The 20,894-nt window shown below is 34.0% G+C and overlaps 1 protein-coding gene across 3 annotated transcripts in view; it reads left to right on the forward strand.

Annotated features, from left to right (window-relative positions):
• CEP120 (centrosomal protein 120) overlaps positions 1–16,879 on the forward strand; it is a 36,992-nt gene extending 20,113 nt beyond the window's left edge. For all 3 annotated transcript variants that reach the window (XM_071730393.1, XM_071730394.1, XM_071730392.1), the window contains 4 exons: positions 2,431–2,553; positions 4,008–4,106; positions 14,016–14,161; positions 14,801–16,879. In XM_071730393.1, coding sequence (XP_071586494.1) covers positions 2,431–2,553; positions 4,008–4,106; positions 14,016–14,161; positions 14,801–15,041 — 609 coding nt within the window. In that variant the 3' untranslated portion in view covers positions 15,042–16,879. The remainder of the gene's footprint in view (positions 1–2,430; positions 2,554–4,007; positions 4,107–14,015; positions 14,162–14,800) is intronic.
• Positions 16,880–20,894: the final 4,015 nt, after the last annotated feature.

Raw genomic sequence — 20,894 nt, forward strand, 5'->3', positions numbered from 1 at the left:
TTGACTCTCACAGACTTTTTAAGTCTAGGGTACAATATCATCACTATCACTTTATTTTTTCTATCCAGAATAGGCATGTTGTATTAGACCAAAGCTATGGTTAGCTGAGCATTGTGTTACAGCATTGATAGGATTGTAGAGGGCAAGAAAATAAGTAGTGGAAAAATACAATTTTCATGTATCCTGTGTTACTATGAAGAGTTGCATGTGCCCTCAGCCAGAGGCAGCATTTCATGTTTATCAGCCCTCAGTGGAAGTCGTCTCCATAAACTAATCTGATCCCTTAAAGAAAGTATTTCTGGTTTTTAGCATTGCAACATCCTGTTGCAATGAGTTCTAAAATCTAATTATGTGTTGTGTATGTTAAAAATTCATTTTGTTCATTTTAAGCTTGTTGCTTAATAATTATAAAGAATCTTTTGGTGCCTGTGCTACATACACTACATACCATTTCTAATTGCTTAGGTGTCTGTTATGCCATCTCTCTTCCAAATATAAGCCCCCCTGTGTTTTGTCTTGCTTTGTATGAAGGCTGTTCCTTCCAGCTGATATCTTGGTTGTCCTTCTCTGTGCTGTGGCTTCTATTTTGAATCTCTCTTGCTTCTATATCAAGTGGTTTTTACTGTATTTTGCATAAAACAAGTTTCTTTGGTTTGCTTTCTTGCTGGTGGGTGAGTTTGTTTGCTTTGGTGTCTCACTGTAGGGTAGTTCCCTTTGATGTGCACAAGCATAGGTTCCTGTTGCTGCCTCTTATTTTACCTTTCCAGATATGGATTTTTTGGTTTTGTGTTCTGATACAATTTTTAATATGTAGTGCTCTGGAATAAATTATAATGGTTCTAAACAATGGTTTTTTACTTTTACCTTATTTTTTAAAGACATATTGCAGTACACAATTTTCACACTTCTAGTGTTTTTCTCTGAATGCTTAACTCATTTGGAGGTAAACCCCACTATGTGCAAGGGGAGATCCTTAAATTGTACACCTTTAAGTGTATCACTTTTCATTCCTGAGTAAGGAACCTGTGCTGTATTTGTATGATTTTTGCAGTTCCCTAACAGTCCACAACCTGAGGTCTTGTGAGAAATTCAATTTTTCAAAGTTTTTTTTAGAAGCAAACAAGAAATTAAACATCATTCTAGAAGTTCCAGGGAGAGCTGACATTTTTCATAGCTAAAGAAATTTTTCACTGTCTTTGTTGCATCATGTCTATTTTTGCTTTAAAAAGAATTAAGTAAAAATAGGGAGGTGGCAGGCAATAGTCTCTCTTGTCAAAGTTAGCTGTTGTGATTATGAGTGAAAAGTAACTGCGGTGAACTACCTATTTGTATGGTTTCTTAGAAATAATTTTTGCTTTTTTTATACAAATTCTGTAAAAATAATAGATTCAAAGAGCAAAATTTTGCGAAAAAAAAAAAAAAGACCCAAATACAAAAATAAAATATTGATTTACTAATCTGATTTACTAATTTATTTAGGCTTTGAAACAAATTATTTCTGAAGCATTTGCACCAAGTATTTTAAACTATTGGATACAATTTATGGGAATACTTTTATCAAGTAGTTGGACATAAATAGAAGTACAGCATTTGGGATCATCTTCTGTGGTAGTATGAGACAGTTCCATCAGGTGCATTAAGGTATTGAGGCATGAATAATACTTGACAGAAAAATGTAAGCCACGCTCAGAAAACACCTTATAAAAAAAATCTTAACATTCTTAATACTGTACAATGAAAAAAAACCCACTTAATTTTCTTAGTGTCTTTGTAGTAAAGTACTTGTGTTATTGGCAAGGTTTTTCAAATTACCGATTTTAAGATGAAAAGCAAAGTTCTCTATAAAATCTTAATGAAACTGCTGGAAGTACATTGTGAGGGCAGAGATACATAGCATTAAGTCACTAGTCACTGAAGTCTCTCTACTTCAGCCTTTCTTTTAAATCACTGTTTGACTGGACAAAATACTAGTTGTTTCCTCTTCCAGGCAATCCTGAAAAAATTACGCTGGTGAAATTAAGTAAGCAACGAACCTTCATATAGTAGATAACAGTGCTTGCTTTCCTTAGAGGATATATGTAAATCTATGTAGTTCTGTTTTCTTTTCTAAAACAACTTGCAGAAGAAATAATGGAACAGCAATGTTTACAAATCTTGATCTACTGTATTTAAGGACAGACTTGTTTTTTTCTTTCCAGTACTGAGCAAAGATCCTCTTTAAAATTCTTCTTATTAAAATACTGCTGTGTGTTGCCATCAAGAAATCATTAGTTATGAATGTGTAGCTTTCAATGGCTGTTTTATGTCAGATAATTGAGAGTAATATTTTTGTTCCAGGCACTATGGAGTAACTATGTTCTGTAACCTACTTCTTTGTCTGTGAGTGGTTTATCTGCTAGCTTACATTATATGTTGCTGTCTTTAATGTAGCTTTATGAAGCAGAAAATAAGCATAGAATTTTGGAGAAGGAGTTCCAGCAATACAAAGAACAGCAAAATAGCAAACCAGAAATCCAGCTACAATCAGAAATAAATCTTCTCACACTGGAAAAGGTATCTTGGATTTTAAAATCTTTATAAGTCTTTAAAAACTCTTGCATTGGTCCATTTGCTGATAAGGGAGATGTAGAATGTAATCTTGCATAACCTTGTTAATTTGCCCATTTTGTTTTATTTTTCTTAACAATTTCTGTGTACTTCCAATGTTCTGACATAAATGAGGGCAACAGTGGCCTTGTATCTGTAGAGGGAACAGCATTATTAGAGGCTAAAGCAGTAAAAAGCCTAATTCATATATTTAAATTGCTACAATGTTGATTTATGCTGGGCACTCTGAGCATTCTGTTTATAAAAGCAAAGAGGAATATTTTCTTTGAGGATTAATTTAGACTGGTATTTTGTTATGTACATTGGATTTTTTCTTAAGTATTTCTGAAAAGAGATGGTTATTTATCAGTGGAATTGAATCAACATCATAAGTTGATTTCTTAGAATCTGTACATGCCTTCAGGAGAAGATATTTTGCTTAAATGGAACCATAGGTATGGGTGTTTTATGCTTAGAATTATGAATTTTGAGACAAATTACTGACTGAATAAGCTGATTAAATCGAACCAGGCTTCTTGGCACAAAATGCATTCAGTTAAACAGCCAGTCTGCATGCTATTGTATGCTTGAATAGCTTTTAATAATACAAGCAGATGGTTTAAAGTATGTTGATGTCTCTACAGACTTTCTAAACTCTTAGCTCAAGTATTATTATTTTGCTTGATTTTCTTTTTTTTTTTTAAATTGATGCTTTAAGATTTTTACAAATATAATAGTAAATAATTATCTGACAAAATATCACTCATGCAGAGCTTGTAATTAAAAACTCATTTTTCTGTGTGCTTCATAACAGTTTTTGCCTTTTAATACTGTTTTTTTTGCACAGAATTAAATTAATTTTAGTGTTTGATATTTTAAAGTTTGATTTAGATAGTAAGATGGAAGAGTCACAGTAGATAAATAGGTTTTAAAGAGCAGTTAGAGCAAATGTCTATTCTAGAGAAAAGAATGTAGCACATATTTTCCATTAGCTCCAGGGAAGAAAAAAATCTACACACCTTTCTTGCAAAGGCAAGATTTATCCGTAAGTTGTTTTTTTTGTTGTTGTTAAATTAGTGTTTGTGATCTTACTTTGAAAAGAAAAAGAGAGTGGGAGGAGATTCTCAAATTAGCAATCTTAAATTTAAAGGTTTAATCAGCAGATTTAGTGCCAAAAACTAATCTTTTTCTTTTTGTATAGATAGCTATCCAGTAAAAACAAGGCTATATTTTAAACAAGAAAATGTTCATGTGCCATAATATTTATGTTACATTGTATAACAGCTTTAGATTATGTTGTGTGTTGCACTACATAAACACTTTTCTTAACCAGACCCCTTGTGTATATATATATATATATATCTTTCAGTGATTGTTACTGCTGTTATTGCTTCAGCTGATATGATTTTAATGGGTTTTAGGTTGAACTTGAAAGAAAGTTAGAGTCAGCTACCAAGTCAAAGCTCCATTACAAACAACAATGGACAAGGGCTTTGAAAGAACTTGCAAGGTTAAAACAGGTATGCAGGTTTTCTTTTGTCATATTAGACAAAGTTAATGTTATGTTGGAAGCTACTTGTAATTACTGTTAACTACTGGCAGTTTTTAGCATTGCAAAATTAAAGCTCTAAGCTATGCTTCTTGCAAAATGATATGACCTGAGTTTGACATTGAACTCAGGAAAGTCCAAGGCTCAGTTCTGCATGGAAGATGCACAAACATTTTTTTAATCTCGTTTTAACAAACGTTTTATTAATCTCATTCCCAATAATGCTCCAGTTCCAGAGAAAATATTTTGTTCCTGTCCCAAACATCTAGGTCAGTTGCAGTCCTAACTGCTCTGTAATTTAATGTTAAAATGAATGAATTGTAAAAATGAGCAACAAAGCTTTTATAAAAAACGGTTTGTTTGCTCTATGCTATAAAATGAAGTAATTTTCACTTCCAGTTTGAATTTTCTGAAACATTTTTGATGTTTGGAAATTCTAATCATACTGGCATGCTTTTTTAATGCTGTTTTAACTGAGCTCTTTTAACAAGTGCGTGTGTGTGTGTGTGTGTGTAGTCGTACACGTACAACTTGAAAATATTCTGTTCAGAATTACAGTAGTAGTTTCATCCTTGCTGAATCTGTGTGCCTCTTTTTGTGATTGTATGTCTTTCCTGAATTACAGTAAACATTGAGAATGTTATATGTACTTAAGAATGACAATCATTTCCATTGTCCTTGACAAACACATTAGTAAATCACTGAACCCTGTCGCTGAACAAACCTTGACACAGACATAAAAGTTTCAGAATTCAAGCTTAGTAGAAGGTTTTTATTACTTGTATGCACACCTACTGTTCCTGCTTGAGGAAGCTGTGGTTTGGTTGGTTAGTTTGTTTGTTTTTTTAAGGATTGCAGTTCCCACTTCATTCCTTATGCTACAGTACTCACTTTTTGGACAAGAAGCTAAGCTGACTGTCTCTTAATTGAGAATTACCTTTTAAAATCTGTGTTTCTCCTTGGAGTGAATGCTGTTTAATTACTATTAGTTATTAATTCATATCTATTTGCTGTCTTCAAACTGGTCCTTTTTCTGCCTAGTGGTAAAAGGAGCCATGAATTCTCATCTCCAATTTCTGAAACATCTTTGCCTGCCAAAACGATAGAAGGAAGAGTATAAATCTTATCTCTCTGATTAAGATTTCTTCAGTAGCCATGACATGTCCAGCCTGTTTTTTCATGCTAACATATTTTAAAATTCCCATAGAATAAAATAGAAGATTGTTGCTTGCCAAATTAACACCAGTGTGTATTACTACAAGGTCTTCATTATAAAATTCATCACCATAGACCTGATAATCTGAGTTCAGTAACAGATGTAGATGGTTTCAGCTGCCCTTCTTGCTGGATGTCAGAACCATAAAATACACTGGCATGTGCAGTGAATTATGATACCTAAAACTTTTCTACTATGTAACAAACCTTTTCAAAGTAGTTTCTTGTGGCTTTCATACTCCTGTGCTTTGTCTTACACTTAGTCTATCGATAAAGGATTAAAGTAACTTTAAAGAGCCAAATAAAATTTGAAGCAGAGCTGATCAAAAAGCATTTACTGTGTTTTAAATATAAATTTGGAAACTCTTGCTTCAGGAATTCTGGATTTGCTTTAGTTCAGATGATTTGTGCAATTGTGCAGTTTAACCAATTTCTTGTTTAAATTGGATTAGTACCATGTTAATTTTGCATTGCCTCTGGTGAATAGCCACAGGGCTCTAATCTGTGCCAGCAATTTGTCACACCAAAGCTCTCTAGAGAACTATACAAAACATTTGTGTAGTGAGGATTAGACGCTGAAAGCCGTATCTTAGATTGTTAATAAATGTTAATGACAAAACCCAGCTGGTAAGTCTTGGAAATGAGATCTAATGCTTTGTGCCCATTGCCAAAAAAATGTTTAAACAGAGATTTCCATTACTCATAGGTGACCTAGTACAGTCAATTTCTGAATTAAAGAAGCATAATCTACAGGCTAAGCATTTAGTAAAATACTCTTCTGATTTGCATCCATAAAAGTCAATGTTTCCTTAATTTAAAAATTTCCTTTTACTTTGGAACTAGTTCTTAGCACAAATCTGAAACAGTTTTATATTTTGCAGAATGAGATATGCCATGAATGACTTGAAGTATCAAACTCTTAATAGAAAACTTCTTGATGTCTGGTATTTTGAATGCTAAACACAATGCTGGTGTTAACCAAAAAAGATCTAAAGTACATGAGGACACATACATCATGTTTAGCTGTGATTAACAAAATACAGAAATTAGCTGCATTTAAATTCAGTTTATAAAGCTGAGTGAAAATAGACCTTAGTTTACTCCTCTCAGTGCAAGTCTGTGTTAATACTTCATTTATTATACCCCCATCTAGCTTTAACAAGAAAAAATGTCAGTGAATTAGCTATGTGTCTGTGCAGCCAGGTAAATTTTATTATTTCCAGAGGTTTCAAAAATTGTCTTGCAAAGTTTGCTGACTGGGAGATCTCAATACTACATAAATGAGAGTTCCATAGTACTTATGAGTGTGAACTTTTATTTCAGAGAGTGATCAGAATTGCGTATGTTCTTAAAGAGATCATACTTGGTAAGTTCTGAACTTGTCAGTACAAAGAACAATGTATCAAATTAATCAAAACGATAACCAAGCTGACAGAAGTGTAATTTTCAGCAGTTAGTAATCTCTGCTCTGGTGTAGAAAACAACTATCTCAAAGTATTTCTTCCAGAACACTGAATAATGTATGCATGTACATTTTAAGTTTTTTTATGTGTTTGTTCCCTACAGATCTGTTAAAACCAGCCCTGATGCATTTGTTTCAAAAAGCCTAGACCCTAAAAAAGCCTAGCCTGGCTGGTTGATATGCACTCTGTCTTGTCCAGTGTATTGCTTATCCTCTCAGTAATTAATTTGATTAATTTGTAAGTAATTGAGCCAAGAATGGGATGTAAATCTTTGTTTTAAAAGAAAAAATTACATTAAAAAAAAACCCTAAAACAGTTGGAGATCCAAGTCTTGGTTAAAAACTGTGTCTTGAAACCATCCAGGCCCTCCTACTGACTTGTCAGCTCTGGGTTATTTTCAGAAAACTTTACTTGAGTTCCTTAGCTTCAACCGTAAGTTTTTCCCACAGACTTGCATGGTATGTGTGAGTGGGAGAGTGAATAGTGGCTGCTATTTAACCATTGTTTAGTCTAGTGTATGTATGTTTACATCTCCCTTTTGGATTTATTGGCAGCTATGGCAAAATAAAGACTGTGCTTCCTTGATTGAAGAGCCTCTTAACTAGAGCACCTGGCGGCACACTGGGATTCTTTTATGATCTGATTATAAATGAAATTTTGAGGAGTTAATTTTTATTTAATGCTGGTATTCGTGAAGTGCCATAGGTCTCAAAGCATGATTGAAGTCCCCACTGGGTGAGCTTCTAAGACAATATTCCCTGCCTCAAGCATTGCACTAGAGATTCAGAGTAATGATGATGAGAATTAGTAAAACATTGAAGTAAGTGATCTGATAACTACTGTGTGGCTTTGTTTGAATTTAATTTGTTTTGTTTATGGAGATGTAACAGGATGATGGCAAAATTGCAAGATAATTAAAAAGAATGCATGTTGCTGATAAGTTTTACCAAGGGAGAAAAGGAAGGAGAATGAGCAAAAGGAATAGCATGACTAGCGGTGCGGCAAAGGTAGTGAAGCAGAAGGTACCTGGGCCAACACAGTTTATTGCAAAAATAATTTTTGGAGTAATTTGAAGATGGTCCTCTTGGTTCGTCTGTGTCTGTCTCACATGGGATAGTGACTGATGATAATTAGGTCATAACACCTAAAAGTGTAAAGTATAAAAGTTTCCAAGTGTAAAGTGTAAAAGTGTAAAGTTTCCAAGTGTTGTGAGTTCTGACTGGGTCTTGTCTCCTATCTGCAAAGTTGCCTGTGGTCCACCAGCTGATGATTCTGGAGTGCACCCTTACCTAAAATTTAAAAATGCTGAATTCTAAAAGTTTAAAATTTTAATACTTTCAGAAGCTTAAAACATCCTGATTGGCTGCAGTGAGCAACAAGGGAACAAATCTGAAATGTTTTATTGTTCAGTCTGTATTATAGGATCATACTGTCTCTGGAAATGAGAAGTGTGTGAAAGACTTGAATGAGAATTTTAAGCAAGTGACTGTGCACATATAAACTTGTGTGCACTGTGGTACACTTTAAAAAGACTTAGTGTTTGATTATATGTTAGTTATACCTAGAATAAAATGAAGATATTACAAGAGGTCTTAATAATAATGGACTATGCTTTCTTAGTATCATAAATATGCAGAAGTGTATTACTAATACTGTTTTTATCATTTTGGAAAATCTTGGTAAATTTTGCTACATTTCAAGCACTACTATGCAGTAGAATTTGGTTCCTACTCTAGTTTTAAAAAGTGTCCAATGAATTGTTAAACTAGAAAAAGTGAGTACCTGAATGTCTGTGTTTCATCATTGTGATTAATAAGAAATACTTCCTTCACTCTCATCATAACAAGAGATAGTTGGTCTTTTTGTTTGTTTGTTTGTTTTTTTTAATGGTCCCTTAACATATTTTAACAAAATGGTATGTAAATTCAAAATCAACTGGCCTCACTTCTTATCAAATAACTTTTAAATTCCTTGCCATCTTCTCATACTGATGGGTTACCAGGAAATGGGTTTCTGTTGCTCTACTATGAATGGTGTGCAGAGAGCAAGTTTGTTGTTATGTACCCTACAGATTCTTATGATAGACTTCTAAACGAGTCAAAGACTAATGTTGGAAAAGGCATTTGAAAATCACATTATACGAACTGTGTGACTTAAATTGCACACAGGTTCCATCATAAACTAATCTGCAAAATCTCTTGTTATTCGATTTCTTGTCTTATTGTCAAGTTGAATACTTTTAAGCTGAATGGAAGGTAAGTCTTGGGTCGGAAATGTTTTTTCTTTTTTGTTTTTTTAATTTAATAGTATTAAAATGTCATTAATAGCTTAAATGTCATTATTCAGGGTCATGGCATGCTACCGAAATACTTGACTTTGACTGTTACAGGAATAAAAATAGTATCATATTTTCTCTCACCTATCCCAAATGAGGATATACCAAATATTAGTCATGTTTACATCACAGTTGTGTTGCTAGACAGATTAAATTTTTAATCACATTTATTTGGAAGGAAGTCCTACCCATTGTTAACTTGGAGACAAAATATACTGATAAGAGGTTTTTTCTCCTCTGTGGAGGAAAGGAGAATTTAGCACTTTCTATATTAAAACATACTTCCCTACAAAAATGGGGTTTTTTCCTGAGCAATGAGCATGCTCACTGGTAACGCTGTTTCAATTATTTTCATAGATGTTTTTCCCAGGGGAAAACATCAGGAGAAATGGGAACTAAACAAATTATTCTTCAGGAAAGCCATGCTTTTCCTATGTATGTCCTTCGATTTTGTGTCGTTCTCTTTTTTGTGTCTTTTTCTTGTTTTTATTAAACATTATAAGGTGTTTCTTAATCAAAAAAAGCTTGTGGTTCTGAAACTAACTACTTCAGTGAGTGCACAAAGGACTTGGGTATTAAATGAAAGCTGTTCTGATGAATAGGAAAGCACAGGGATATTTTCTCTTCTTCATGGTCCAAGCTTCAGACCTCATTCTATGAACCTTCGGTAAATGTACTTCCAATGTATACCTTTTCTTTCAGTAAAGTGCCTTTTTACTACCAGATTGACAATTGTGAGCATGTTTTTTGAACAGCAGAAAACTCTAAATCATTCAACCTTTGTGCCACAGGTAGTAACATGAGCTTGTCATGGAACTTGTAGTGCCATATGCTTCTTACGGCCAGCACAAGGCTATGTCTTTTCTCTGAAGTTACAGTTCTAAGAACACTTTTAAAATCTTCCCCTATATACCTGAGTAATACACTCAAAAAAAATGAAGGACTGGATGTGTTAATTGTAGCCACAGTTATTTGATTATTTTTGTGTATTATGTGTCTCATAATAATCTGTTCCATTAGATTGGGCAGGGATGTCATTTTCTGCTCTTAAGTCTTGCTGTGCTAGCTCAGTTTTGCTTGGTTTTCCAGTATTTAGTTTTTACATGATGTTTGTCCAACATACTCAAAATTTCAGGTCTCTGACCTTCATAATTTTTTTTTTCATAAAATACACAAATTTGACTGACTTAGACTAATATCCCAGCTGTTCATAACAGTAGTCTGGGTTTAATATAAAAACGCAAAAATGCATTGGGCTGAAGCTAATCAAATCTACAAATGAGCATAGGTAGAAAGGCTAGAAAAGGAGATAATGGCAGCTAGAAGTACTCTCTTCTGTAGAAGATTTAGATCTTAGACCTCATCTAAGAGGAAGATGTCAGCTTCATCCTCCACAGTAATGAGGGTATTTTTTGTACAGTTGAGAGAGTTTGCTTGTAAATTGCATTCTTATGTATTTGATCGTGTGGCCTCCAAGATTTCTCCCACTGTTAGATAATGTCAATAGGAAAATCTGTTTGTGTTAGACAGATTCCTTCCAAAGAATTGGATATGCAGGCTGTACTGTATCTACTATAGGTAGATGCATAGCAAAATTCTTGTGTTGGCTAATCAGGAAATGTAGCTAGTAACCAGACTGATATACTAGGTTCTTCAACTGTTGGAACAAGAAGTGGATATCTCTATACCTGTTTGACATGTACAGGGCAGCAACTCCTCTCCTAATGCTTAATAGAGCTTATAAAATTCTAACATACTCAAACTTTCAGGTCTCTCTTTTTTTTTTTTTTTTTTCCCAAAACCTGATGTTTTAGGTTGCTTCATTGTGGAAGCTTCAGTAAGTTATGAGATTGAATGTGACCACCAAGAATAGTAATAGTCTTAAAAGAAGTAAATATTAGCCTGTCCTCATACTTCTAGATTTTGGGTAATTGAGCTAATCAGAATTGTTGTCTGTTTACTTGTACTATAACTTCACTGCTTTTATACCAACATATTTGAGAACAGATCACATGCTCAGCATTTTGTCTTACTACCTGCATTTAACAAAGCAAACAACTCATACAACTACCAAAATAGTTAAGATAATTACATTCCTCTTTGTAGCGTGTCATGCACTTGAAATTTTTCTTTATTGTCTGGATCCTGTTACCTGTCCAGATATTTGGAAATGAGATAATACCATTATCATATGTATTAGAATTTTTCCTTTAAAAAAAAAGCAGCCTCTTGTATTTTTTTGCTAATACTGCAACAGTAATGCTTCATCATAGCATTAAAAAATAATGGTCTATCTTAATTCAAAACATTTTTTGCTTAAGAAGCTCCTAACATGTTTGTTAAATTGCTTAAGTGATTAATTTCCATTTTTAAAAATAATTTGAATAATCTCTGTAGTTGGAATTTACCTAATTTTGACATTCAGCCAGTCCTTTTCAATGGATGGAGAAAACCCAAACTGGGCAGCTGATGTGAAACACCAGTCTAGTCCATACAGAGGCCAGCAGTAGATGAACAGGATCTAGAAATTCAGCTTGGATCTTTTAAATACCCTCCAACTTCCCCCAGTCAATTAGTAAAGTATATCATGAGCCACTGGCTGCATTTATGCTGTCGCAGTTAGGACATCAGTGAATATATTATTTATTTTTTTTCCTTTTCAAACTAATTAATATTTTGTCCCTGTAGTATCCTATTCTTTCACATCCACTTTTTTCCCTGCAGAATAATTTTGAATCAGTAGCAGCCTGCTTATTCCAGAATTGCTTCCTCATTTAGTAACATGTTAATGGATAGATCCTTGTGGAGACCACTCCTACCTGCTTGTTATTGTGAAAATTGCTATCCATTCTCTGGCCCTCTGAACTCCCAGTAATGTAAGAGAACTTTCTCCATGACATCTTAGTTTTGTTTATTTGTAGGTGGTTTCTTTGATGTGGTGTTTCATTGTTTTTACTTGTTAGGTTGTTTGGTTTTTTAAGACTAGTAGGAAATGCAATTTTTCTACAAAAGCTGAATTCATTCTGCCTGGTGCACCCATACTTCCTGTTGGTTTTGGTTTCAACGAATTTGTCCACCGTGGACAGTAGATACTGCTGGTAGCTCCTGGATATTCCTAAGGCCCCTTCCAAAAGAAAGAATAAAAAAAATTGAAAAATAGTTACTCCTGTGGCATTAACACCAATTTTAGTTGCAGGTTACAGCTGCCATTTTTTCTATACCTTTAATTTCCCTACAACTGGATAATTAGCAGCTGTCTGTAATGGCTTGTTTATCCTTGCTAACTGTATTTGAAGATTGCTCTTCTAAAACCTACTCCACTTCAGTCTGAGGCTGTTCTTAAAAATTGTCACAAAAGAGACTCACACAGGGGAGTGTTCTGCAACAAACTCTTGATGGAGAGGGAAGGAATATGTCCTTATTTTCCCCAAGTGCTTTGGTTTTTTTAGTGCTGCAGTATTCCATCATCTGTAGATCTTTCTCAGGATTCCTGCTTCTGGTCTTATATATATTCCTTTAAAAATTAGTTCTTCAGGCTTTCTGGCCTGTCTCACTGCAGTTCTAATGTTTAATTTGCCTAGCTGATGTATTAGATTAATATAAAAATATTTTGGAATTATATTTATGCTAGGATTTCTTGTCAAGTGCTTTTCTATTGCATCACCTGTTCACATTAACAATTAGAGTTATTTTTTTAATATACCAATTCTTAGTCAAATTTAGATTTTCTTAACACTTTTCATCAACAGGGAGTGCTTAAGTGCTTAAGAACTCAGATTCAGGAAACTGACTGACAGCTCTTCAAATATTATTAAGTTGACTGTATAATGAATATGCTTACACATATCAAACAAAATTATATTCTTTTTTTGCCCCCATTAATAAATATAAAACTGGTTTCATTAACAATGAAATAGTTCAGATGAAAGCAATGTCAGAATTACAAAGGTAACCTTCCACTTTACAATATGACTAGGTCCAGGATGTTTGTGTAACCTCCTGCCTTTTTTTTTTTTTCTCAGTAAAGGAGGAAATGCCATTTTACCTCAGGTCTTCTGTCTCAGTGTAAGACTGATTATATTGAGTTAATGAGAAGTGTGGTCCACTTGTTTTCCTCCTAGTCATTTTCTGTATGACTGTGCACACTAAGACACTTTAATGTCACAGAATGGTAGTGGACTCACCCTATTTTTGTTCCAGTGTCTGTAAAGAGCTTAAAAAAAATAAGAACAGAGCCAAGTAAGCTTTTAGAATGGATAGATTAATCAGATTTAATAGATAGAGCAAGTTATCCAAGGTTTTGCATGGAGCTAGACAAGTGTAAAAGTAAACTTCACCAGAGTTTTGTTGTCAAGGCTTATTTTTTAACCACAAGTTGTGATTTCAAAATGTTGTTCTTTAAACTTTGACACTATGCTGATGGTGTAAATTCCTTGCAGCTCTTTAGTTAGCATTTTCCTGTTTTTTATTTCTCAGAAGAAGCTATGCTTTAAAATACTGTGTACTAAAGGAATAAATCTCAGTCTTTTGAGCAGTTCCATAAGGATAAGTTTTATGTTTAGCAGTTCAAGCCAGAATTTGTAAAAGGGTTTAACACTTTCAGTAATTTATTAATGTGAAGGTATCCCTGACTGGGCTTCAGCTGATAGAGCCTGGGCAGATTTAATATAATTGTGATAGTCCCTAATCTCACTGCAGTATAGTTATCAACAGCTATGACATTGTTTAACTCCTGCATTTCTAACACAACTGGAGACTTGATGTTATTACTACATTCCTTAAGTTTTGCTTCTGTCAGTATAATTAACAGTTTTTGCATGTAATCACATTGTCAACTGAGTTACATCTTCTCTCCTTCCCACACCAGCGTGAACAAGAAAATGCCATGGCTCACCTTAAAAAACAGCAACAAGAGCTGGAGCACATGAGGTTGCGCTATTTGGCAGCAGAAGAAAAAGAGCTGGGGAAAACAGACCGACAGGAGCTGGAGGATATTAGAAATGAACTTAATAGGTATAAAAGCTTTTTGAAGATTTTTTTTGTTTGTTTTTGTTCTTTTCCTCCCTCTTTCTTGCTGTCAGTCTCAATTTAAGAGAGCATTCACTTAAATAAAGATAATTGCCTGTCTGTCTAGTGAAAGATCACAATTTAGTGTCCATTAGGTGAAGATTGCACATTTATAAAATGCAAAAGTACTGCTTTGTAGGAAATATGTTTACAGCCACTGTACCCTGGTTTTTGTTATGATCATAGCCGTGATGTTTTTCTATGGTTGCATTCAGTTTTAAGGATAAGTGCTTCATTAAAACTGCTGCATTAAGAATAGAGAGAGGCATGTACTAGTCATATTTTGAATGTTAAAATTTTAAATTGACCTAGTGTTGTCCTTCAAAAACTTCAGTGGTTCTTTACATAGGACCATTTTAATTTCAGTGCTTTTTGCATTATCAAAGTATCTTAGTATTATATTAACAGTTCTTTACTTAACGGCTGTTTTTCCCTAGCAGGAGTATAATTTGTGACCTTTTCTAGATTTCTTTAGGTTACGGATCTACTAAAGTATGTAGTAGAATAAAGACTTCAAATCAAAGCAGTCAGAATGGTTTTTTACTATTGCTCAGCCTCTGATTCTTTCCATTTTATCAACAACAGGCTAAAGCAACAAGAAGAAGAGAGAAAGCAGTTGCAAAATGTTAGAAGTGATTCTACTGGGAGAGTGGATAGTCTTCATTCTGGAAAACGAACTGAGAACACGGACGATTATCTCTCTCGTCTGATAGAAGAGAGGGATACCTTGTTAAGAACAGGAGTTTATAATCATGAAGACCATATTGTAAGTGAACTTGATCGTCAAATCAGAGAAGCTATTGTAAAAAGGAACATCACTAAATAGAAGCATAGAAAAAGTTCTTAAAGAAGAGCCAAAATTTGAAAAGATTAAGCGATTTTAATATATCTGTGCCACTTTGCAAATTGTTGAAGATCATGCTTAAATTTGCACATTAGTGTTAGCTTGTTTTGAACTCAATGTAAATATTTGCAGCGTGTGAAGTTGCATTTGTAAATTTTCCTGAGGTGATGGCTGTGTTCAATGTTTTCATACTCATAGATGTATGTAAGTATACTTACCTGTACTTCTGAAATGTTTATCTACCTCTTTTTGCATCACCCTGACTAGGTTTATTTTTAATATTTCTAATACTAATTTTAAGGTTTTTGGTCAAGATTGTCATAATTCCTTACAATTTTTAAAAAGATTTGTTCAGCTGTACTAGGGAAATGTGACAGCAGTTTTCCCCAACAGAACTCAACACAGAACCAAAATGCAGGACTGACCAAATGTCACTTTTTAAATAAATCACAGATAAAAAAATTTTGTTCCTCCAACTGTAGCTAGTTTAAATGTGTCCAGCAGTAAAGACAGTTTTGAGGAGTTCACAAATGTTATTAAAATGAAACTAAATCAATTATTAAGTAACTAGCCTGACTGTTAAGGTAGTCTGATGGCTAAAATCCATTTACCCTAACAGTTTTGCACATAGGCCTGAAAGGGGGAGCCCAGGAGGATAAAGGCGTAGTTCAGAAATACACGTGCATTCTACACTCATCTATAATGAACAAAGATACTTAAAGCAGAAATTCAATGAAATTATGTACTTTAAATTCTGAACACATGCATAAAACTAGAGCTTTGCTAATAAAGATTTGTCCTTAATCAAGACCTACGTGCTTCAAAGTTACTGTATTTCAAAGCATATTATTTTATTACCACTTAGATTGTACATAAGATTTTTGTTTGACTGTGAAAGTATAAAGAGTCTCAGTGTGTTAAACACCACAAGAGAAATCTGCAACAAATACCTGTTTGTCCATAACCACAGCTGAAAAAGTTTTGGTTTTCAGCCTTCATTCTGTTTCAAGAATTTTAAAATCATTTGTGTGGAGCTAGCTAACAACATTAATTTACAACATTGTCCTTTCAGTATGCATTTTTATCTGTCCTGTAGGTACAAACATTTCTCTATGTAAACATAAGTACTGGAAATATCTTAGGATTTGTTGCTTTTAGAATGACCAATGACACCCATAAAAAAATTAATTTTACTTTTTTTTTTACATATAATCAGTGAACTTCTGTTGGCATGGCTATATACATTTTCCTGTTTTGTATGGTATTAATTCTAAAATGCTTACACGTGTATTGTATATGGCTTTGCCTCTAGGTGCATTGTTTTTCCTCCTCCCTACCATGGGTGTGTCTACTGTTAAATAAAATACTCATTTAGGCTCCTTAGAAAAGCTTCAAACAACCTGTATTAACACAGAGATCCTGTTCTTGAAGAAATTAAATAGCTTACCAACATCAGACTTTGCAATAAATATTTTTATCATACTTTGCACACCCTACTGTATTTTTCAGATTAGAGTGCCTGAAGAGCCTCTCCACTTTGTACAATATGTCTTTGTCATGTTACTGATGCATGGTCATATGCAATTATTTTAAGTGAATCAGGGCACTTCTGTCCTGGAAGGAAGACTTGCTCACTGTTTTCTTCAAATGCTTGCTCATTTGCTAGAAGTGTAATTTCTTCTTCAAACGCTGGAGGGTGCCTTAGTCTTACAGTTCAGAAAGATTTTGTTGACAGAATTTTTGGAACATTATTTTTTGAACTAGTATTCTATAACTTTTTAGATGTCTTATTTAATAAAAATAAAGATTTTAAGTATTAAGGATTTTGTGCTTTGTTGACTATGTATTTAGACAAAAGCTTGTTTGCTGTTTCTGATAATATGACGGTCTTTAGTGCTTCAATCTATATAATTCATTAGTTCACTTTCAAAGTTAACTTCACTTTTAAATTTCTAATTAAATCACCTTCATGGCTTGTAGAAAAGAAAACAAGTCACATTGCTGTGGGGTGAAAAAAGAAATTACTTTTGTCAGTTTTCTAGCAAAGCATTGAGCTAAATAAAAAGTAGAACACATATTTTAAAAATATTTTTAAGCTTGACTATTTAAGGTATTTGCATGCATTTTGTCATTTGAAAGGTCACCACTTAAAAGATGAGAAGTATGAGTTTTGTGATTACAAAAGAATTATTTATTGTTTTTGTTTTATTATGTATCACGATGCTGTTAATTGTTTGTATTAGAATGGGATACTGAACTATACCGTAAGATTAATGTTTCTGTTTAGTGTTTTGTTGCACAGTTTGTCAATGTGCTTCATCCTGAGCTGCTCTAGAAGCAAAATCTATATTTGTGTTAGATATGTATGGCAGAGATGAGTTCAATATTACCCTTTAAAAAAAATGTTTTAATGCTGTGTTTTGTTTGCCTTTTTATTGCTTCAAAACCATCTGAAAGGTTATATTCAGTGGAAAGTCCAAATACCATTTTTTTAATCAAAAGCATCTTAAGATAAAAATTTTACTATTTTCATGACAAAAGAAACACCATTTGAAACAGATGCATAAGATAGCAAGCTTATTTTAATTTACCCAGCATAAAAGATGGCTTGAAATGAAGCCAGTGTTTATGGGTTCAGTCCTGCTTACCTTAGAAAAGTAAGTGGAAGAGCTACAACAGCTAGTGCTTCTTGGCATTCTGGTAAACTCTTGCTATTAATTATAGTGCACACAGATTTAACCAGGGAAGTTGATGGAAGTATTTCAAAACATTATGCTTCTGTAAACAACCTCTTACCAATACATTTCTGTGAACACAAATGCCCATGAAAATTAATAAATGGAACACAGGGAGTGATGGTGGGGGCTGTTTTATGTTTCCATGCAAAATCAGTTCCAGCCTTCATCTGCCTTACAATTCAGGCCCAGAACTTGAATAAGGAAAATTAATTATATTCTGTATTTGTCCAGTCCAGTCGTTTAAAGGAAAAGCATTAGGCCTTCTGAAAATGAGTGCACTGAGAAACACTGTTTATTTTCATGATAATCTTAAGGCAGAGGATCCCCTTCTGTGTGTCTATCTGATAATTATTTGTACAGCAGTGCCAGCTTGGTATTACTGATCTTTACTGCTAAAGAGGTTCATCAAGTTATCTAATACAAGTTTTAAAATAGAGCAGCTAATCTGGATCCAGTATGTTTATACACTTTGATGTGGAGCATTAATTAAGACTCTGGGAACTGTTGTAAAGAAATGGACCTTGTCCCCCTGTTAATTGTTAGGTTGTTAATCAGAAAAATTGTCTTTAAATTCTTATTTACTTAAACTTCTTTCTGAAAAAAAATATGAACAATCATTTTAAATAAAAGACAGTGCTGCTTTATTTTGAATATGAATTGTTCTAATACATAGTTACATTATTGATCTTTCCAGTATATTTGATTGTTGGGGCGAAGCTATAACCACTGTTGGTATAATATTTTAGCAGTTATCCAGCTGTTCTAACACTAACATGTTTTCAAAACTGCTTTTGCAGAAAAGCAATGTTACGTCTGGCAATGACCTTTCAAGTATTCAGTCCATAGTACTCCTTCACTGTGGTTTAAATGCTTCTCCTTTTACATCCATAGAGATAAACCTTAATGCACAGCTAAGGATGAAAGTCCTTTATCATATCTTCTAAGTGCTACTGAAGTATTTATACCCGTTATTGCATATTTACACAATTATTTATTTTACTACTACTGTGACTAAATGATCATGACCTGTGTAAAGGCTTGGATAGGAAGCACTAGCCCCACTATTGTTAAAGACAGAACTGTAGAAAGGCGGCTTCATACTTAGATCTAATTTCATTTGTTTCTCCAGGGGGTTGTATTAGTAGTGTTTTCCTTAGAAATGTTTTTACAGATGTTGGCTTTCCAGATATGAAGTCTCTGTGGCAGAGAAACAGTCAGGAGTGTGGCATTCAGAACAGAAAGAAAAAAAAGTCAACTTTGAGAGACTAATTTATAGACAAATAATTACTGACTTTCTGATGTATAAATGTACAGTAACCCCATGGTGGCTTTAACACGCAGTAATTGAATTCTTGCAAGTACAGTTATTTTCTGTTCTTAACTTGAAGAACTGCTAAAGCCTGTCATTCCCCCTCACTGAAGACTAAAATAGTCCTCATTAATAATGCCTCTGTAAAAGTTACACCCACTACTTTATAGTCTGGTACTCTTTCCTTTTTTTCCAAATGAAATACTTGTAGTAGTTGGACAGCATTTTAAACAATTTATGTATTACTACAAAAAGTTTTGTTCTAACAATATACATAGGGAGTAGATGATTATAGAAGTGTTGTGTTACTGAATGTTTGACCAAGGGATTTCAATACAGTTACTGAGACATAACTGCATTGACAAAATAATATCGCATCAAAATTTAGGGTGGGTTTACTGGTGCAGATGGAGAATAGCAAAACACTCCCCAGACTAATACTGTATCAACTGTTACTGTATGTTGTGCATAGCATTGGCTGCACTATGAAAAAACCTGTAAAAAACATTGTTGGAGGACTACGATTTACTATGACAATCCTAAGATTTATTTTACAAATACAGATGTAAATAAGGCAGCAAAATTAAGTGACGGGTTTGAGTTGAGCAGACAATCAAGCTAATAAATGTTTTGTAGAATTTAGGCCTTAAGTGGCGATGGCAACTCTTCAATATTTTTTTATTTGCGTAATAGCTTAGCATAAGTGAGGAATATGTTTTGTTTTGGTTTTCACCCCTGGAGATACAGAAAATAATTTTATTGATCTTGTGTTGAGAAACACTGGTTGTTTACTAGACACCAGACCATCAGTATATGTGCCTGAAAAGGCTTTTTTTTTTGAAACAAGATTAATATTGTAATACAATAGTACATCCAGATTAGGGCTGAATGGAGCTTTTCTTTATAATGACTGCATGAAGGTTGGGCCCTGTTCATACTGGCCATGAAGTGGGCATGATGTTTCCTATGGAAATAAGTAAGACAGCTTACTAGTTTGTTCTTATAGGCATCTCCTTAAGCCAATATTGTGGGTATATTTTCATTCATATCAATGTGTATTCAGTATAAACCACAGAGCCTACTTGCTTGTCCAGGAACTGTTCAGGTGATGTAAAGGATATGTTCTTTGGACTATATAACATTTTCAATGCTTGGAGACCAATAATGGTGGGATTTTTTGTTGTTTTGTCTTGTCTTGTCTTGTCTTGATTTGTTTTTACTGCAGTTTTCCTAAACATGGATGTGTATGATGTTTTAAATACTCCAGTTTATTGACTTATCCTGACTTTGCTGATAAAAATCCAGTAGTTGCACCAGGAAAATGGGTCTGTATCCCAAAGTAAATGAAAAAAATAAGCAGAATGTCAAAAAAGCAAGACCACACACTACCACAAAGAATTGGTAGGTCTGTCTTAGTGAGAAGGGATTGCAATTTGTGGAAAAACTTGCACACCTCAGCAACATGCAGTTGTTGCTTCTGCAGTGAAGGCTACGTAGGCTTAGCAAGTGGACACCATAGAAGGCATTATCTCTGTAACACCGTGCCAGGGAAAAACAATGCTTTGCCATCCCTGACTAAAAGCTTGTATTGCAGTACTTGGAGAAACATTACAAAATGTCTCCTGGGTCACTCACAGAATTACGGGATGATTTGGACTGGAAGGGACCTTAAAGATCATCTGGTTCCAACCTCCCTGCCATGGGCAAGGACACTGCGCTTTAGATTCCCTCATGAAAGAGACTCCCACTAATAGGCTAAGGGCTGGGCACAAAGTCTGTTGTTTCTCT

Source organism: Heliangelus exortis, chromosome Z (genome assembly GCF_036169615.1).
Source record: "Heliangelus exortis chromosome Z, bHelExo1.hap1, whole genome shotgun sequence".
NCBI lineage: Eukaryota > Metazoa > Chordata > Aves > Apodiformes > Trochilidae > Heliangelus > Heliangelus exortis.